Source organism: Phyllobates terribilis, unplaced genomic scaffold (assembly GCF_046119375.1).
Source record: "Phyllobates terribilis strain yellow unplaced genomic scaffold, ASM4611937v1 Scaffold_14__1_contigs__length_39327217, whole genome shotgun sequence".
NCBI lineage: Eukaryota > Metazoa > Chordata > Amphibia > Anura > Dendrobatidae > Phyllobates > Phyllobates terribilis.
This window is the reverse complement of record NW_027362774.1, coordinates 13,102,614-13,123,235: the sequence shown is the minus strand read 5'-3', so window position 1 is coordinate 13,123,235 and position 20,622 is coordinate 13,102,614. Positions and strand designations below refer to the sequence as shown.

The window sequence follows — 20,622 nt, the reverse complement described above, 5'->3', positions numbered from 1 at the left end:
GGAGCAGTTTCTGCTTAAGAACTAGCGTGGTGACTAATGAGTCAGACCACCATAATGTGTCCATAGGGTGGTCTCCCACCTTCCATACACTAAATCAGCGCAACTTTCCGCTCGTACGTAAGGAAAGGTGTCTGTGTCTGCTCGTCCTTATAGTAACGCCAGCACATCAGCACACTGCATATACAAATGGACTAAGTAAAAATAAAGTACACCCCTCGGTATACCTTTTTTCTTACAGTGGTAGTTAATGGTGGCGTATGCCTATTTCTGCTATATGGTGCCACATAACAGGTGGTAACAGCCTTCAATTCTGGTGTCCTATGCGTGAATCAGGTGGCTCAGGATGAGCGGAGCTGTCATTCCCTTGCAGATCATGGTGGGCACTATGGTGCATGAGACTGCTGTGTACGTAGTTTGGGGGTCGCCTGGTGTGTGGGTTCAGTGTCCTCCGTCCTCTGTACTAGGCTCTGTGACTTGAGGCTATGTCTAGCATTTAATATATTTTCGGGCACGGCTAATACTGGCTCTGTGAGGTATTTTGGAGGGGGGAGTGGCACAGATGGGAATTTTTTCGCATTGACCCACAATTAGAGCTTTGTTTAGTGTCGGGACTTGCGCCAGTATGTGGGTGCTGCTGAGACTGGACTTCTACTGGGAAAAGGCACATGATGGCCGGTGTCACTGGGTTTCCTGTGGGCTGTAAAAGCATTGATGGGAATTCTGGATGATTGGGGTGGTCCTGGATGATTGGGGTGCTGGGGGGTGCCCTGGATGGTCAAAGGCGTGGTACTGGATGGTCGGGGTTGTTTTGGATGGGTAGGGTTGTCCTGGATGGTTGGCATCGTCCTGGATGATCTGGGTCGTCCTGGATGGTTGAAGGCGTGGTACTGGATGGTCGGGGTTGTTTTGGATGGGTGGGGTTGTTCTGGATGGTTGGCATCGTCCTGGATGATCTGGGTCGTCCTGGATGGTTGAAGGCGTGGTACTGGATGGTCGGGGTTGTTTTGGATGGGTAGGGTTGTCCTGGATGGTTGGCGTCGTCCTGGATGATCTGGGTCTTCCTGGATGGTTGAAGGCATGGTACTGGATGGTCGGGGTTGTTTTGGATGGTTGGCGTCGTCCTGGATGATCTGGGTCTTCCTGGATGGTTGAAGGCGTGGTACTGGATGGTCGGGGTTGTTTTGTATGGGTGGGGTTGTCCTGGATGGTTGGCTTCGTCCTGGATGATCTGGGTCTTCCTGGATGGTTGAAGGCGTGGTACTGGATGGTCGGGGTTGTTTTGTATGGGTGGGGTTGTCCTGGATGGTTGGCGTCGTCCTGGATGATCTGGGTCTTCCTGGATGGTTGAAGGCGTGGTACTGGATGGTCGGGGTTGTTTTGGATGGGTGGGGTTGTCCTGTATGGTTGGCGTCGTCCTGGATGAGCTGGGTCTTCCTGGATGGTTGAAGGCGTGGTACTGGATGGTCGGGGTTGTTTTTGATGGTCAGGGTTGTCCTGGATGGCCGGGGTTGTCCTGGATGGTCGGCGTCGCCCTGGATGGTTGGGGTCGTCCTGGGTGGTCGGGTTTGTCCTGCATGATTGCGATTGGGGTCGTCCTGTGTGGAGTTATCACATGGGGCAGAATGGAGTAAATGGAGGATGGTTATTATTTGGAAGGGTCACATAAGTGTCTCCGCTCTTCTAACGTATGTAATTTAGAGGGGCTGCCCTCTGACCTACGACCCGTCTTATACCAGCCGGTGCTGCCGATGAATGAGGCGCCACGTGCCTCCATGCGCTAAGCCTCGGCTGCAGTGTCGGCCATGTTGGCAGCCTACGGGCCACTATTGCGTCACGTTTTCCCGTCATTCTGTTGCTATTTCTCTGTTTTTCTCACCCACATTCCTGAGAATCTTCTGCATCCAGTGTAACTGCCAGAAGGATGGTGTCGCTCGCCAGCCGGGATTCAAGGTCAGATAAGCGGCGCCCCTCGCTATGTCCCCACCGGCCGAGCTGATACAAGACATTCCGGCTCCCGATACAGAATATTATGTAACGGAGAAAAATAAAACGGAGGAACGGAAATAAAAGTAGACGCCAGATCTACTGACAGAACGGCGGCCGAGAGGAGAGGAAAGCGGGGACCTGTGCGGAGAACGTCCTCCGGTATCGGGAACGACCATTGTCCTGACTGATCTGGTGATGCTCCTCTTCCAGCAATCCCCCCTGCTTGTTCAGTGTCTGCATGATATTTACTGTAGGAAGTGTCATCACACGAACAAACTGCACCCAGCTCAACCATGCTGTATAGTGAGCGCAGCTCTGGAGTATAATACAGGATGTAACTCAGGATCAGTAATGTAATGTATGTACACAGTGACTGCACCAGCAGAATAGTGAGTGCAGCTCTGGAGTATAATACAGGATGTAACTCAGGATCAGTAATGTAATGTATGTACACAGTGACTGCACCAGCAGAATAGTGAGTGCAGCTCTGGAGTATAATACAGGATGTAACTCAGGATCAGTAATGTAATGTATGTACACAGTGACTGCACCAGCAGAATAGTGAGTGCAGCTCTGGAGTATAATACAGGAGGTAACTCAGGATCAGTAATGTAATGTATGTACACAGTGACTGCACCAGCAGAATAGTGAGTGCAGCTCTGGAGTATAATACAGGATATAACTCAGGATCAGTAACGTAATGTATGTACACAGTGACTGCACCAGCAGAATAGTGAGTGCAGCTCTGGAGTATAATACAGGATGTAACTCAGGATCAGTAATGTAATGTATGTACACAGTGACTGCACCAGCAGAATAGTGAGTGCAGCTCTGGAGTATAATACAGGAGGTAACTCAGGATCAGTAATGTAATGTATGTACACAGTGACTGCACCAGCAGAATAGTGAGTGCAGCTCTAGAGTATAATACAGGATGTAACTCAGGATCAGTAATGTAATGTATGTACACAGTGACTGCACCAGCAGAATAGTGAGTGCAGCTCTGGAGTATAATACAGGAGGTAACTCAGGATCAGTAATGTAATGTATGTACACAGTGACTGCACCAGCAGAATAGTGAGTGCAGCTCTGGAGTATAATACAGGATGTAACTCAGGATCAGTAATGTAATGTATGTACACAGTGACTGCACCAGCAGAATAGTGAGTGCAGCTCTGGAGTATAATACAGGAGGTAACTCAGAATCAGTAATGTAATGTATGTACACAGTGACTGCACCAGAAGAATAGTGAGTGCAGCTCTGGAGTATAATACAGGATGTGACTCAGGATCAGTAATGTAATGTATGTACACAGTGACTGCACCAGCAGAATAGTGAGTGCAGCTCTGGAGTATAATACAGGAGGTAACTCAGGATCAGTAATGTAATGTATGTACACAGTGACTGCACCAGCAGAATAGTGAGTGCAGCTCTGGAGTATAATACAGGATGTAACTCAAGATCAGTAATGTAATGTATGTACACAGTGACTGCCCCAGCAGAATAGTGAGTGCAGCTCTGGAGTATAATACAGGATGTAACTCAGGATCAGTAATGTAATGTATGTACACAGTGACTGCACCAGCAGAATAGTGAGTGCAGCTCTGTAGTATAATACAGGATGTAACTCAGGATCAGTAATGTAATGTATGTACACAGTGACTGCCCCAGCAGAATAGTGAGTGCAGCTCTGGAGTATAATACAGGATGTAACTCAGGATCAGTAATGTAATGTATGTACACAGTGACTGCACCAGCAGAATAGTGAGTGCAGCTCTGGAGTATAATGCAGGAGGTAGCTGTGTGTCAGTCCGGGATTGTTAATATCATATATGTACATAATGGACACTCCCTTTAAGGAATCATATGATTGCTGGTGGTTTTTTAGGGCTCAGTTGTTGGAGGGGGTTTGGTTCCTGTGTTGTCCGCTCTTCCATGGAGCAGGATTTCGGAGGGTTAATTTGCCTGGGAAACATCTTACATTCCATATTTTAGAAATCCTCTGTGGTTTCTCTGCTTGTACAAGGTGGGCCGCGCTTTGCGCACAGACTGATCCTTCTCTAATCTCTGACTCCTTGTGTCCCTCCGCGGTGTCTGCAGGGCCAGGAATAGGATACGGGTCGTTCTTATGGGAAACCGGTGAATCTCCTCTCACTGTGTGTCTGGGAAAAGATATATATGACATTACACTGAGGGGGGACAACGGGGACTGCAGGATATCTGGCTGTAGATGCTGCTGTGTGAATAGCGCCGTATATAAATATGGAGCTGATATATAGGAGAAAGCATAGATGGAGGTGATGTGTGTGAATTCACCCCAGTTTCTCATAAGTTAAAAAACAAGTTTAAACTCATTTCCATATTGAGTGAAGCCTGCAGTGTAAAGCATGGCGGCCACAACATCATACGTGATCGGGAGCATGGATCCTTCACATACAGCAATGTTTTCCAGCTGTCATGATACTGCAACTCCCATGTGCGGAGACTTCTGGGAGTTGTAGTTTCTGCTGATGGTTTGGGGGCAGGTTTCTCACCCCCTGATTATGGGATGCCCATGGGAAGCTGAACTTTCTGACTAGCTTGAAAATTTCCAAAATTCAGAGGACAATGGATCACTTCAGTGGAAATCTGCTTAGTACAGAGGTTGCGGCTCCGTTCACACATCCTCTGCTCGCCCCCCCGGGGAGGAATATTACTCTAGTTTTCAAGCCCCCCAGGACTGAGACATCTCATTACCGCTCGTTACATTGTGTCTTGCCTGGACTTGTGTTCTTGGTATTCGGCTACAATGTAGCGAGGAGAAACAGGCGGCTTTATGGCTCCGGACACCTGGAACTTGACTTTTTCCCCCTAATTTCCTGCAGTTCCGCTCCCCAGTGATACGTGAGCAATAAGGGGGTCAGTAAGAGAATGCTGCCGGTGTTCAGTGAGGCACAGGTGACGTTTCGCTGAGCTTTTCACGACGTTCACGGTCCATGTCGGTGCCTGTCAGGGGATGAGGGTGCAGACGAGGCTCGAGGTGACTGACGCGCGTCGGGTGCTGTGTAAGATGATGTGTGGGGTGCGGGGCGGTGTATAGCGGGTACATGAGCTGAGTTGTGTTTCATCTTCTGACGTTTCGCTTCTTGATCATCGGCGTGAAGAAAGTCCATCTGTATAGTGAGATCCGGACAGATGGCAGCCAGCGACGCCGATGGAGCCCGGTGTAAAACGTATGATATAGATAGGTGCGCAGATCACCGCGGGTGGAGGCCGGAGGAGGCCCGCTCACACCGCACCCTTCAGGTGGTCGCTGTAAACTGTGCCGCCACACAGCGCTCATTACGTCTTTTTCCATTCATAAAGTAGAATGAAGAGATCAGCGCGGAACAAAGAGCATTTAATAGCCGTGTGCGGGCGGGGAGCGCAGCTCTGTCTGCCTTCAGGAAGCCCCTCATGTCCTATTGGCAGTTTATTGTGCTAATTAAATGGTTCTTTTGTTCATCGTGACGTAGGAAATGCCAGCGCTCCTGCACCAGTGTGCGACTAACTGCACCTATATACTGTACATTACTGATTACAGGGGGAATAATCACAGATAAAACAGAGAGAAGCTGTTACATTACCTGTCCTGTGTTATACCCCAGAGCTGCACTCACTATTCTGCTGGTGCAGTCACTGTGGGACATTACATTACTGATCCTGAGTTACATCCTGTATTATACTCCAGAGCTGCACTCACTATTCTGCTGGTGCAGTCACTGTGTACATACATTACATTACTGATCCTGAGTTACCTCCTGTATTATACTCCAGAGCTGCACTCACTATTCTGCTGGTGCAGTCACTGGGTACATACATTACATTACTGATCCTGAGTTATCTCCTGTATTATACCCCAGAGCTGCACTCACTATTCTGCTGGTGCAGTCACTGTAATGTATGTACAGAGTGACTGCACCATCAGAATAGTGAGTGCAGCTCTGGAGTATAATACAGGATCAGTAATGTATGTACACAGTGACTGCACCAGCAGAATAGTGAGTGCAGCTCTGGAGTATAATACAGGAGGTAACTCAGGATCAGTAATGTAATGTATGTACACAGTGACTGCACCAGCAGAATAGTGAGTGCAGCTCTGGGGTATCATACAGGATGTAACTCAGGATCAGTAATGTAATGTATGTACAGAGTGACTGCACCAGCAGAATAGTGAGTGCAGCTCTGGAGTATAATACAGGATGTAACTCAGGACCAGTAATGTATGTACACAGTGACTGCACCAGCAGAATAGTGAGTGCAGCTCTGGAGTATAATACAGGAGGTAACTCAGGATCAGTAATATAATGTATGTACACAGTGACTGCACCAGCAGAATAGTGAGTGCAGCTCTGGAGTATAATACAGGATGTAACTCAGGATCAGTAATGTATGTACAGAGTGACTGCACCAGCAGAATAGTGAGTGCAGCTCTGGAGTATAATACAGGATGTAACTCAGGACCAGTAATGTATGTACACAGTGACTGCACCAGCAGAATAGTGAGTGCAGCTCTGGAGTATAATACAGGATGTAACTCAGGATCAGTAATGTAATGTATGTACACAGTGACTGCACCAGCAAAATAGTGAGTGCAGCTCTGGGGTATAATACAGGATGTAACTCAGGATCATTAATGTAATGTATGTACACAGTGACTGCACCAGCAGAATAGTGAGTGCAGCTCTGGGGTATAATACAGGATGTAACTCAGGATCAGTAATGTAATGTATGTACACAGTGACTGCACCAGCAGAATAGTGAGTGCAGCTCTGGAGTATAATACAGGATGTAACTCAGGATCAGTAATGTAATGTATGTACACAGTGACTGCACCAGCAGAATAGTGAGTGCAGCTCTGGAGTATAATACAGGATGTAACTCAGGATCAGTAATGTAATGTATGTACACAGTGACTGCACCAGCAGAATAGTGAGTGCAGCTCTGGAGTATAATACAGGATGCAACTCAGGATCAGTAATGTAATGTATGTACACAGTGACTGCACCAGCAGAATAGTGAGTGCAGCTCTGGAGTATAATACAGGATGTAACTCAGGACCAGTAATGTATGTACACAGTGACTGCACCAGCAGAATAGTGAGTGCAGCTCTGGAGTATAATACAGGATGTAACTCAGGATCAGTAATGTAATGTATGTACACAGTGACTGCACCAGCAAAATAGTGAGTGCAGCTCTGGGGTATAATACAGGATGTAACTCAGGATCATTAATGTAATGTATGTACACAGTGACTGCACCAGCAGAATAGTGAGTGCAGCTCTGGGGTATAATACAGGATGTAACTCAGGATCAGTAATGTAATGTATGTACACAGTGACTGCACCAGCAGAATAGTGAGTGCAGCTCTGGAGTATAATACAGGATGTAACTCAGGATCAGTAATGTAATGTATGTACACAGTGACTGCACCAGCAGAATAGTGAGTGCAGCTCTGGAGTATAATACAGGATGTAACTCAGGATCAGTAATGTAATGTATGTACACAGTGTCTGCACCAGCAGAATAGTGAGTGCAGCTCTGGAGTATAATACAGGATGTAACTCAGGATCAGTAATGTAATGTATGTACAGAGTGACTGCACCATCAGAATAGTGAGTGCAGCTCTGGAGTATAACACTGGATGTAACTCGGGATCAGTAATGTATGTACACAGTGACTGCACCATCAGAATAGTGAGTGCAGCTCTGGAGTATAATACAGGATGTTACTCAGGATCAGTAATATATGTACACAGTGACTGCACCAGCAGAATAGTGAGTGCAGCTCTGGAGTATAATACAGGAGGTAAGTCAGGATCAGTAATGTAATGTATGTACACAGTGACTGCACCAGCAGAATAGTGAGTGCAGCTCTGGGGTATCATACAGGATGTAACTCAGGATTAGTAATGTATGTACACAGTGACTGCACCAGCAGAATAGTGACTGCAGCTCTGGAGTACAATACAGGAGGTAACTCAGGATCAGTAATGTATGTACACAGTGACTGCACCAGCAGAATAGTGAGTGCAGCTCTGGAGTATAATACAGGAGGTAACTCAGGATCAGTAATGTAATGTATGTACACAGTGACTGCACCAGCAGAATAGTGAGTGCAGCTCTGGGGTATAATACAGGATGTAACTCAGGATCAGTAATGTAATGTATGTACAGAGTGACTGCACCAGCAGAATAGTGAGTGCAGCTCTGGAGTATAATACAGGATGTAACTCAGGACCAGTAATGTATGTACACAGTGACTGCACCAGCAGAATAGTGAGTGCAGCTCTGGAGTATAATACAGGATGTAACTCAGGATCAGTAATGTAATGTATGTACAGAGTGACTGCACCAGCAGAATAGTGAGTGCAGCTCTGGAGTATAATACTGGATGTAACTCAGGATCAGTAATGTAATGTATGTACACAGTGACTGCACCAGCAGAATAGTGAGTGCAGCTCTGGAGTATAATACAGGATGTAACTCAGGATCAGTAATGTAATGTATGTACACAGTGACTGCACCAGCAGAATAGTGAGTGCAGCTCTGGAGTATAATACTGGATGTAACTCAGGATCAGTAATGTAATGTATGTACACAGTGACTGCACCAGCAGAATAGTGAGTGCAGCTCTGGAGTATAATACAGGATGTAACTCAGGATCAGTAATGTAATGTATATACACAGTGACTGCACCAGCAGAATAGTGAGTGCAGCTCTGGAGTATACTATCAGTATCTGTATACTCTATATACGGTCTCTGGTAGGGTGTACTCCCCGGGGTGCTGACTTGATCCTGATACTTTCAGTTGTATGGACAAGTCCCTGTAGAGATCCGCCTTCGTATCCTCTACGTTGCGATGCTGCGTTGTATTCTGCTCCTGGACTATTCCTCTGTGATTTCAGAGCATTTTCTTCACTTTCGCCCTCTTGTCCTCGCACATCATCTCCGCGCTCCGTTATCGTTCCTTCTATATCAGTGTGAGAATCACTGTCAGTAATGAAGCCGCTCCGGCGCTGCGTCCCCTCCCCCGTGTATTATCTGATTTGTGTAAGTGAGTGAGATGAAGTGTAATGAGATTACTCTCCGGCGTCTTTGTCTGAGGCTGATATTATATCTGCCATATTGCATAAATAATCTCCCCGGCATCGGCGGGCAGGTAGCGCTCCACTAATATGTCACGTCACAGAGTATTGCCCCATGTTGCGGTCGGGGCGCCTATACTTACCCATGCAGTGCCTTCTTTCTCACCAAAGGTCAAGGCTAAGGGGGGGGTTAACTGTGTTTTTTGGTCTGTGGGTAAAGGAGGATCTGTAAATGGAAACGGCCTCAGCAGCTGCGCATTTCTCTCCCTCCGCAGGATTCGGAGTCTCTGGACAGTTGCATTCAGAAGACCCTCTCCTCCCTCTACCATCCATTCGAGTCCACCGCTGCCACCCTACTGTGCCAAGTCCTGGACGTGGTGGAGAAGACGTACCGCGGAGACGGCCTCAGTTATCTCATCGACTTTCTGATCCCGGCAAAGCGAATCTTACAGGGTCTGCAGCAGGAGGCTTGTGTGAGTATAGCTGGGGGGGCTACGATTATTACACATGTGTACGCTTCCTCGTAATTGATTTATTCCATTATTGTAGGGTTTATAGAGTATCGCGATCCTGTAATAAGCTCGGAGAGCAGCTAGTGCCCCCGCCATCATAAGCCTCACTTCTGTATCATGTTACTCTTACCTCGGTGGATGTCGGGGTCTACCGCAGGAGAGGGGTCTTCTGTAGCATTTTATCTCGGGTTATGGTAGGACCGCCATTATTGAAGCAGTCGGGAATTAATGAAATGGTCCTAAAAAATTCCCGGAGAATTCCCTTACTTAGAATTTTTGCGAAAGAGTAATAGTTTTATTTTTTGCACTCGATGTCGCTGTCGGCAAGGTGCGCGCGGTGTCGCTGTCGGCAAGGTGCGCGCGGTGTCGCTGTCGGCGAGGTGCGCGCGGTGTCGCTGTCGGCGAGGTGCGCGCGGTGTCGCTGTCGGCGAGGTGCGCGCGGTGTCGCTGTCGGCAAGGTGCGGGCGATGTGCAGACAGACCGGGCGATTTTTATTTTTTTATGCTTTTTTTATTTTTCCGTAGTCATCGCCAGATGAGCCCTTGTTGTTTTTTACGGGGCGAGTTGTAGTTTTGGGTTTCACCATTGCGGGTAATATTCACTTCCGTTTTCCTCTTCTGCAGTTACAGTATTGTGGTCTTCTCTTCCGACATGCCGGGTGGCCCCTCTGTATCCACGACAAGATCGTTCTTCAGCTGGCGTCCATTGACTGGCAGCTCCTCCAGCCCGGAGACTTCTACCTCCAAGTGGTGCCTTATTTGAGAAAGACCCCGCGGATTGTGCTAAAATGTCTTACGCAGGATCAACATAACGTGGAGGAGGTGCTGCTCCCGGAGGGGTCCTACACCTCCATCTTCACCCTGGAATGGTTGGAATTCATCAACTCTGATCGGATCGGGGTCTCGCTGGAGAAAGTTCTCCTGACCTGTGACGACCAGCTCCACCGGGTCTCATGGGATCTGATCGTTCATCCGGAGTTTGTAGAGAAGAAACGGTCAACTGAGGAGATAGCGGAAGCTTACGAAGGCAATCGGGGTTCGGCCCACCCTCCTGTGGAAGAATTGATGGTACAAGATGAGGAAGCTGCTCTGGATCCTCTATCCACCAGTTGTGGTCACGCAGCCGCTGTTACATTGGAAGCCAAACCAGATTGCTCCAGTGAGATTGAAGGAGAATATGTGGAGCTGCGCGATATTACGGTGCCACGTCTTGGCCCTCAGAAGGGCTCCTTAACTCAGTCTATAGCCTTAAACTTCAGAAGCCAGCACAAGTCACACCAAAGAGCCAAGGATCGCCCGCCGTTAGGTATTGCAAGCAGCGTTGGGTGCGCGGAGAGACTGATTCACAGCCGCGTGCAGCCGCCGGACGCCGAGACTAACATGGGGGCGAGCGTGACATATCATGATACTAACCACCTGCAGAATCATGAAACTATAGACCTGGTGGACATTGAGGCCTCCAGACCTGACCACACACGCTTCTCCACTGACCATGGAACAAAGAGTTTCCAGCAAACTTTTAATCTTGAAAATAATAAGGCCTTGTCGTCATTATCTGAGGATGCAGAAAACAATGTGATCAAGGAGACAGATAACGGCAGAAAAAGCCGCGAGCGACCGAATCCAGAGCTGGATAATTATAGCACATCGTCAACGATCCAGGAGGAAAGCAGAAGCCACTGTGTGCAGGTCACCGAGGATGTCCGGGGGGCGACACATGCTTCACAGGAACCTGTGACAGAGCGTTCGAGGACACATAGCGGTCCAGGAATAGAGGACGGGGAACGTCCTAACCGGGAACTTCCCGAAGCTTGTGTTTACCATCGCAACGAGGAGGATAGTGACCGAACGGTGCCTCAGTTACCAAACAGTGGCGACCCTGCACAAGAGGGCACGGGCAATGTGGAGGGGGCGGAAAATACTGACAAATGGATGGGTGCTATAAACACTGGCAAGGTGGAGGGTGCGGAAAATGGAGATATGGTAATGGGTGCGGAAAACACAGGCAAGGTGGAGGGTGCGGAAAATGGGGACAGGTTAATGGGTGTGGAAAACACGGCCAAGGTGGAGGGTGCCGAAAATGGAAATATGGTAATGGGTGCGGAAAACACGGGCAAGGTGGAGGGTGCGGAAAATGGGGACAGGTTAATGGGTGCGGAAAACACGGCCAAGGTGGAGGGTGCGGAAAATGGGGACAGGTTAATGGGTGCAGAAAACACGGGCAAGGTGGAGGGTGCGGAAAATGGGGATATGGTAATGGGTGCGGAAAACACGGGCAAGGTGGAGGGTGCCGAAAATGGGGACAGGTTAATGGGTGCGGAAAACACGGGCAAGGTGGAGGGTGCGGAAAATGGGGATATGGTAATGGGTGCGGAAAACATGGGCAGTATAGAGGGTGCAGTAAGCATAGATAGGGCGGAGGTTGCAGAATATGGGCACAAGGCGATGGGTGCTGAAAACACGGGCAGTGGGAAGGGTGCAGAAAATGGGGAGAAGCTGGTGGGTGCTGAAATCAGGGACAATGTGGAGGCTGCAGAAAATGTATTTGAGGTGGTGGGTGCAGAAAACACACAGGGCAAGGTGGTGGGTGCAGAAAGTGCTGGCAGCATGAAGGTGGCAGAAAACACGGATCATGTAAGTGGTCTCAGTATAAAAGTCTTAGAACAACACAAGGTGCCCGAGGCTCAGGAACGGGCGCTGTCTGGGGAATTTAATGACCAAAACGTACAAGTCGCAGCTGACGTTGGACGGAGTTTTGCCTTCGCTGGTGACGATTGCCTTAATTCAGTGGACATTGTGATGATGAACGGACACACAGACAACCTGCCTGCCCCCACCATGGAGCAAACCAAACTAGAATCGCCTTATTGTCACGTGGGACATGAAAGCCCCCCGAGGAGCCCACAATATGCCAAGCGAGCACAGTCACCACCGACGCAACTACCTCTAGAGACCCTGCACGAGGACACGGAGGAGGAGCAAGGCGCGGCCACCGATGAGCCTCCGCAAGTCCTAGGAGGGGACGTCCGCCATCAGGGTGCGACCGAGAGAGGTAAGACTGGCCCAAGAGCCAGAACATAATAAATTATGTAGGATTTGTGCCTTTCCCTGTTGTTTTCACACCCCTCCATCTCTTCTTGGACCGTCGGGTCTGTGTTCGGACATCGGACCCCTCCTATAGATATACAGTGGGTGTTGAGGTGTGTATATATATATCTTCCCTGCTATTCTGGACGTCCCGCCATGCGATGTCACTTATCTCGTGCAGATCCTCCCGAGTGTCTCCTGATTTCCGGATATCTCCTGTATTCCTGCTCCCTTCCTGTTGTAGGAGAGGTCAGGATATGGCGGGACAGCTGCGGACATTGTCTGATGTCAGGCTATAGATATAACTGTGGCGTCCAGCTGCAGAACTACAAGTCCCAGACCCTCCGCCCCTTAGAGGGTTTTTAGTTTTGCAACATCTTAAGGGCTTATCTAGACAGAGTGATGAGGAAGGAGGCGCAGCGGTGCTGATGGTGGTCGGAGTACGTCTGGTGTCGGGGAGAAGTCACGTGATTAACCCTCTCCCTCCTGAACCCAGCCTAAAATATCCCATGTGTATATGACCGACCCCTGTCCTTCCCGTTCGCTGCATTTCCTCCCTATGTTGGGAATGTGAGGGGGTCCGGGTCGTCTATATTGGTCCATTCATTGGCTGAAGGGGCTCCGCATTGTATACATACGGTGTTAGTCACTCCATGACGCTGTGTCACCGCCGGCAGGTTTCATGTGTCACCCAGAGGGCGAGGCCGTGCCCAGATCCTGGATTTTTACATCGTGTGTCATAGTCTGGCTGCAGATGGACAATTTTGCACAAACGGTAAAAGTTAATGTAAAACTTTTAAGGGAAGTTCTGTAAATAATGATTAATCCCCGAACAGTGAAGTCATAAGACTTCTGTACAAAAAAAAAAAAAAAAAGCGTTGCACTTTCTTTTGTAAGATCTCTGCTTGCTGTCGCACCGAGGCTGAGCAGTATCCTCGCCGTGTGCGGCTCAGGATCAGGATTTGGGAAACGAACAATTAAAGTAAAGTTATCAGAAAGTTGTAAAACTTTGTGTTCCTCTCATTTCTGGTGACTGTCCAGGAGGGATAACACTATTTCTGGCTATTATATGACTAGTCTCCTGCATTTTTCATCAGTTTGCTCCTTGGCAGGTTCACTCTCTAATTCTCAGTTGTCTCTGAGCTAGTGAGGAGAGACTGGCTGGTATGATGGATTCCTGCTCTCCTGTCTCTATATAGTTCAGGTTCAGAAGCCACATGAAGGACATTATACAGCAGTACTGAGCAGTGTAGATGTGATTCCTGCTGTGGGGTGAGATAAACCCTGTAAAGCAGTATGAAGGACATGATATAGCAGTGCTGAGCAGTGTAGCTGTGATTCCAGCTGTGGGGTGAGATAAACCCTGTAAAGCAGTATGAAGGACGTGATATAGCAGTGCTGAGCAGTGTAGCTGTGATTCCAGCTGTGGGGTGAGATAAACGCTGTAAAGCAGTATGAAGGACGTGATATAGCAGTGCTGAGCAGTGTAGCTGTGATTCCAGCTGTGGGGTGAGATAAACGCTGTAAAGCAGTATGAAGGACATGATATAGCAGTGTAGCTGTGATTCCAGCTGTGGGGTGAGATAAACCCTGTAAAGCAGTATGAAGGACGTGATATAGCAGTGCTGAGCAGTGTAGCTGTGATTCCAGCTGTGGGGTGAGATAAACACTGTAAAGCAGTATGAAGGACATGATATGGCAGTGCTGAGCAGTGTAGCAGTGAAACCAGCTCTGGGATGAGATAAAACACTTACTGGAGGACATTATATAGCAGTGTAGCTGTGATTCCACATGTAGGGTAAGATAAAACACTTAAAAGCATCATAGGTGACATATAGAAGTGTAGCTGTGATTCCAGCTGTGGAGTGAGTTAAAATACTTACTGGAAAGTAGCATGAAAGAAATTAACTTGCAATGTAGCTGTGATTCCAGCTGTGGGATGAGATAAAACACTTACTGGAAAGCATCAACATGGTGGATATTATATAGCACTGTAGCTGTGAATCCAGTTCTGGGGGTGAGAGAAAACATTTATTAGAAAGGAGCAGCATTGGTCTGAATGTGTCTCTGCCTCTCTCTCATTCTGATCTCCATAGACTTGTATAGGCGGCTGTAATGTGGTCCCTCAGTGACCTTGCAGCTTGTCTTATCTTGAGCAGGGCAGATTTGCTGTATTTCAGAGTGAGTGATGAGTTTCATAGGTGGAGGGGGATAGAGAAGGGGCTCAGAAGTGTAGAAAAAGCAGATTTTTTTGATAAGATGTTACACACAAACTTTTGACACGTCACAGAGATATGTCAGATGTTTTGATCAGTGAGGGTCCGGGTGCTGAGACCCCCATGGATGACTAGAAAGCAGGAGCAGAAGTATATCACTAAGATCAGGGATCACCTCTGCTCTGCAGAGCCTCATTCCCTGGATTTGTCCTCCTCTCTGCAGAGCCTCATTCCCTGGATTTGTCCTCCGCTCTGCAGAGCCTAATTCCCTGGATTTGTCCTCCGCTCTGCAGAGCCTCATTCCCTGGATTTGTCCTCCGCTCTGCAGAGCCTCATACCCTGGATTTGTCCTCCTCTCTGCAGAGCCTCATTCCCTGGATTTGTCCTCCTCTCTGCAGAGCCTTATTCCCTGGATTTGTCCTCCGCTCTGCAGAGCCTTATTCCCTGGATTTGTCCTCCTCTCTGCAGAGCCTTATTCCCTGGATTTGTCCTCCTCTCTGCAGAGCCTCATTCCCTGGATTTGTCCTCCGCTCTGCAGAGGCTCATTCCCTGGATTTGTCCTCTGCTCTGCAGAGCCTCATTCCCTGGATTTGTCCTCTGCTCTGCAGAGCCTCATTCCCTGGATTTGTCCTCCGCTCTGCAGAGCCTCATTCCCTGGATTTGTCCTCCGCTCTGCAGAGCCTCATTCCCTGGATTTGTCCTCTGCTCTGCAGAGCCTCATTCCCTGGATTTGTCCTCTGCTCTGCAGAGCCTCATTCCCTGGATTTGTCCTCCGCTCTGCAGAGGCTCATTCCCTGGATTTGTCCTCCTCTCTGCAGAGCCTTATTCCCTGGATTTGTCCTCCTCTCTGCAGAGCCTTATTCCCTGGATTTGTCCTCCTCTCTGCAGAGCCTCATTCCCTGGATTTGTCCTCCGCTCTGCAGAGCCTCATTCCCTGGATTTGTCCTCTGCTCTGCAGAGCCTCATTCCCTGGATTTGTCCTCTGCTCTGCAGAGCCTCATTCCCTGGATTTGTCCTCCTCTCTGCAGAGCCTCATTCCCTGGATTTGTCCTCCGCTCTGCAGAGCCTCATTCCCTGGATTTGTCCTCCGCTCTGCAGAGCCTCATTCTCTGGATTTGTCCTCTGCTCTGCAGAGCCTCGTTCCCTGGATTTGTCCTCCGCTCTGCAGAGCCTCGTTCCCTGGATTTGTCCTCCGCTCTGCAGAGCCTCATTCCCTGGATTTGTCCTCCGCTCTGCAGAGCCTCATTCCCTGGATTTGTCCTCCGCTCTGCAGAGCCTCAGTCCCTGGCTTTGTCCTCTGCTCTGCAGAGCCTCAGTCCCTGGCTTTGTCCTCTGCTCTGCAGAGCCTCATTCCCTGGATTTGTCCTCTGCTCTGCAGAGCCTCATTCCCTGGATTTGTCCTCTGCTCTGCAGAGCCTCATTCCCTGGATTTGTCCTCTGCTCTGCAGAGCCTCATTCCCTGGATTTGTCCTCCGCTCTGCAGAGCCTCATTCCCTGGATTTGTCCTCCGCTCTGCAGAGCCTCATTCCCTGGATTTGTCCTCCTCTCTGCAGAGCCTCATTCCCTGGATTTGTCCTCCGCTCTGCAGAGCCTCATTCCCTGGATTTGTCCTCCGCTCTGCAGAGCCTCATTCTCTGGATTTGTCCTCCGCTCTGCAGAGCCTCATTCCCTGGATTTGTCCTCTGCTCTGCAGAGCCTCATTCCCTGGATTTGTCCTCCGCTCTGCAGAGGCTCATTCCCTGGATTTGTCCTCCTCTCTGCAGAGCCTTATTCCCTGGATTTGTCCTCCGCTCTGCAGAGCCTTATTCCCTGGATTTGTCCTCCGCTCTGCAGAGCCTCATTCCCTGGATTTGTCCTCCTCTCTGCAGAGCCTCATTCCCTGGATTTGTCCTCCGCTCTGCAGAGCCTCATTCTCTGGATTTGTCCTCTGCTCTGCAGAGCCTCATTCCCTGGATTTGTCCTCCGCTCTGCAGAGGCTCATTCCCTGGATTTGTCCTCCGCTCTGCAGAGCCTCATTCCCTGGATTTGTCCTCCGCTCTGCAGAGCCTCATTCCCTGGATTTGTCCTCTGCTCTGCAGAGCCTCAGTCCCTGGCTTTGTCCTCCGCTCTGCAGAGCCTCATTCCCTGGATTTGTCCTCTGCTCTGCAGAGCCTCATTCCCTGAATTTGTCCTCCGCTCTGCAGAGGCTCATTCCCTGGATTTGTCCTCCGCTCTGCAGAGCCTCATTCCCTGGATTTGTCCTCCGCTCTGCAGAGCCTCATTCCCTGGATTTGTCCTCCGCTCTGCAGAGCCTCATTCCCTGGATTTGTCCTCCGCTCTGCAGAGCCTCATTCCCTGGATTTGTCCTCCGCTCTGCAGAGCCTCATTCCCTGGATTTGTCCTCCTCTCTGCAGAGCCTCATTCCCTGGATTTGTCCTCCTCTCTGCAGAGCCTCATTCCCTGGATTTGTCCTCCTCTCTGCAGAGCCTCATTCCCTGGATTTGTCCTCCTCTCTGCAGAGCCTCATTCCCTGGATTTGTCCTCCTCTCTGCAGAGCCTCATTCCCTGGATTTGTCCTCCTCACTGCAGAGCCTCATTCCCTGGATTTGTCCTCCGCTCTGCAGAGCCTCATTCCCTGGATTTGTCCTCCGCTCTGCAGAGCCTCATTCCCTGGATTTGTCCTCCGCTCTGCAGAGCCTCATTCCCTGGATTTGTCCTCCGCTCTGCAGAGCCTCATTCCCTGGATTTGTCCTCCGCTCTGCAGAGCCTCATTCCCTGGATTTGTCCTCCGCTCTGCAGGGCCTCATTCCCTGGATTTGTCCTCTGCTCTGCAGGGTCTCATTCCCTGGATTTTCCTCCGCTCTGCAGAGCCTCATTCCCTGGATTTGTCCTCCGCTCTGCAGAGCCTCATTCCCTGGATTTGTCCTCTGCTCTGCAGAGCCTCATTCCCTGGATTTGTCCTCCTCTCTGCAGAGCCTCATTCCCGGATTTGTCCTCTGCTCTGCAGAGCCTCATTCCCTGGATTTGTCCTCTGCTCTGCAGAGCCTCATTCCCTGGATTTGTCCTCCGCTCTGCAGAGCATCATTCCCTGGATTTGTCCTCCGCTCTGCAGAGCCTCATTACCTTGATTTTTGGGGGTTCCCAGCAGGTTGAGATTGTGCAGCTCCGCTTCATTCATTCTCTATGGGACTGCAGGAAATAAGTCCCGCAGAAAATGAGCAGAGCGGCAGGCAGCAAGTTCTGTTCCAGGGAATATCCTGCACTATGTTTGTTGGGACTGTGGTGGTCACGTATTTTGCTTTTTTCTTCAATGATAGAGCTCAGCTATGCTGTAAGGAGTGTCTATCCTTAGGGTTAGGATCTTGCTGACTGTTTCCAATAACTACTAGCAGAATTTTGAATGCAGCTCTGGAGTATTTCATCTTGTACAGGAAGAAGTAGTTTTACAAATCCTATCACATGTGTATGATGAATGCTATAGATTCACAATCAGAACCTTAGTCGTCTTCTAGGTTTCTACCAAGTTTCCTCTGTTTTGCAGGACGGTGTGATGGTCAGGAGAAGACCCCAGAAATACGGGCGGAGAGAGACCCCGTTCCATTATGGCCGCACGACCTGAACTCCCCAAGTGTCTGTAGGAAAAGTGAGAGTCGGAGCCGTCCCTGGCGGGTGCAGGACGTTGCTGCGGACGTGCTGATGAGCGGCGTGGCGTACCTGCCTGGTGAGCGGACTCCATGTACTGGTTGGGGAAATGTATTCGCACAGCTGCAGGGGCGTTACATTGTTACATATACATGGTCATATATCGTCTCTTTCTAGGCACCCGGGACCGGAGCGGCCGAGCTCTGCTGATCATCAAGACTCGTAACACTTGCTGGCTGAACCCGCACTGCACCGCGACCGAGCTGGGGCGGCTCCTGCTTTACTTCTACAGCACCGTCCGGTGAGCGCTCGTCCTCCGCCACCAATGTCGCATCTCTGCCTGAACCTTTAGGATTCATTTATACTTTTTATTTGCCACTTGCACCAAAAATAGTGTAGGGGGTCTTCTACATTTATAGGGGGTGGTCCTGGTTTTTACATTTTTCCTTTTGAAAAGTTCTAAAACTTTCGAACAAACTTTTTATTCCAATGCAAAACTTTCTGGTTGTAGAGGGATTAAGAAAACTATTGCCCCCTTTAAGAGGTGACATAATCCCGTGGCGACCTGTGTGTGTGTGTCTCCGTTTCATGGCCGCGGTTGGATCCGCACCGATCACAGATTATTCTTCCCTCCTCAGGAAAGACTGCAGAGCTCTCGGCCTGACACTGCTGGTGGACGCGCGTCGCTGCTCCCCGGTACCCGCCTTGTTCAAAGCCGTTCATATCGTGCAGGTAGCGAAACACAAGGATTATTGGGGGGAAATTTAACGCAATTGTTGCAGCCGTTTTCCACTGTAATGGCGATGGTTTAATATCTCGCTGTGAGCACTGACGTCCGTGCGACGTCCGGGATCCACGGGAAGGATTTGCACCATCTTGACACCAAGTAAAGATGAATCCACTCAGATTGCAAAATATAAAATGACCATAGTGATTGGAGGAAGATCCTTTATTCCTGTGGCATTAATAAAATGCGTTGGGGGTGTTGGAGCCTCACAGGAGAATGCATTGTTCTGCAGGAGCCCTGCGTACGATCGATGTGCCTGTCAGTCACTATGTCTTGCTCCCCACACATGGAGGGTGAAACAGGGCGATACAACACATCACACGTAGCAAAAAACCCTCTAATAGTGCGATCTCCAGTTATAACAGCTGTCAGGTGGTTATAACCTGCTGTAATAATAAACGTCACGTTCCTCTGTTCCAGGCCGCGGTTCCCCATAGTATCCATGCAGTATTACTTCTGGCGGAGAAAGATCTGGTCCTGTCCTCGGAGAGACCCCATGGGGTGCAGGTAAGGAGCGTCGGGGGGGGGGGGCTCGCTGGCGGACGTCCCTTACATTGCAGGTCTGTGCTTGTATAGATTGACATTTAATCTCTGGATATAGAATATTAGGGACTCGTGCGTCAGTATCCGCCTCCGGCTCCGCTCCTGGGAGGAGGAAGACACCCGGAGTTCGGGTTACAGAACATTTCCAATTCTTCGGTTGAGGGAATAACGACTGACGTGAACGCTGTACACGTGTATATGGTCTGGACATTTACGGTTAAAATAGTCCCTGAATTGTTTCTGAATTAGCAGGAGTTTAGTCTGGCACCGGGCGATCAGTAGGTGGTAATGGTATCGCTGACATGGATGCACAGATGAGGTCCGGAAGAAAGAAGTAGGGATGCCGTTCTCTGCTGATCCCTACACATTTAGGTAGAAGTTCCAAAATGTCCTTCAGTTTGCCGTGCGTGGGATTGTAGCTGGAACGTCCTAAAATTTGGTGCAAACCTCCAGCGTGCACGGATCCCCCGCTCTACGTGACTAATGAGCGGCGACTCCTCCGGGGTCGTTTGTTTAAGGGTTTCCCTATTTGTTCTGAAATCCAATCTTCCCATCAGTAATTGACTAATTGTGACAAGGCATAAGGGGGTCTGCTCCGAAGCGTGCCGCGAACCCCCTCAGGGGCCGCACAGAGGTGACAATTAGCATAGCTCAAAGCCTGACCCCCTTCTCTGCGGACACAAAGACCACTGACAGGCGGCCGCTGCCGCATCGGCTAATTCACAGGCGTCCGAGACGGATCCTGCGCTGGGGTCATTAGGGCG

At 49.5% G+C, this 20,622-nt stretch overlaps 1 protein-coding gene across 2 annotated transcripts in view; it reads left to right on the top strand.

The window, feature by feature from the left end:
- LOC141175757 (pleckstrin homology domain-containing family G member 4B-like) overlaps positions 1-20,622 on the top strand; it is a 73,250-nt gene that overhangs the window by 23,125 nt on the left and 29,503 nt on the right. For both annotated transcript variants that reach the window (XM_073659689.1, XM_073659688.1), the window contains exons 2-7: positions 9,369-9,566; positions 10,229-12,656; positions 18,428-18,607; positions 18,706-18,829; positions 19,167-19,260; positions 19,736-19,822. In XM_073659689.1, the coding sequence (XP_073515790.1) occupies positions 9,369-9,566; positions 10,229-12,656; positions 18,428-18,607; positions 18,706-18,829; positions 19,167-19,260; positions 19,736-19,822 (3,111 nt within the window). The remainder of the gene's footprint in view (positions 1-9,368; positions 9,567-10,228; positions 12,657-18,427; positions 18,608-18,705; positions 18,830-19,166; positions 19,261-19,735; positions 19,823-20,622) is intronic.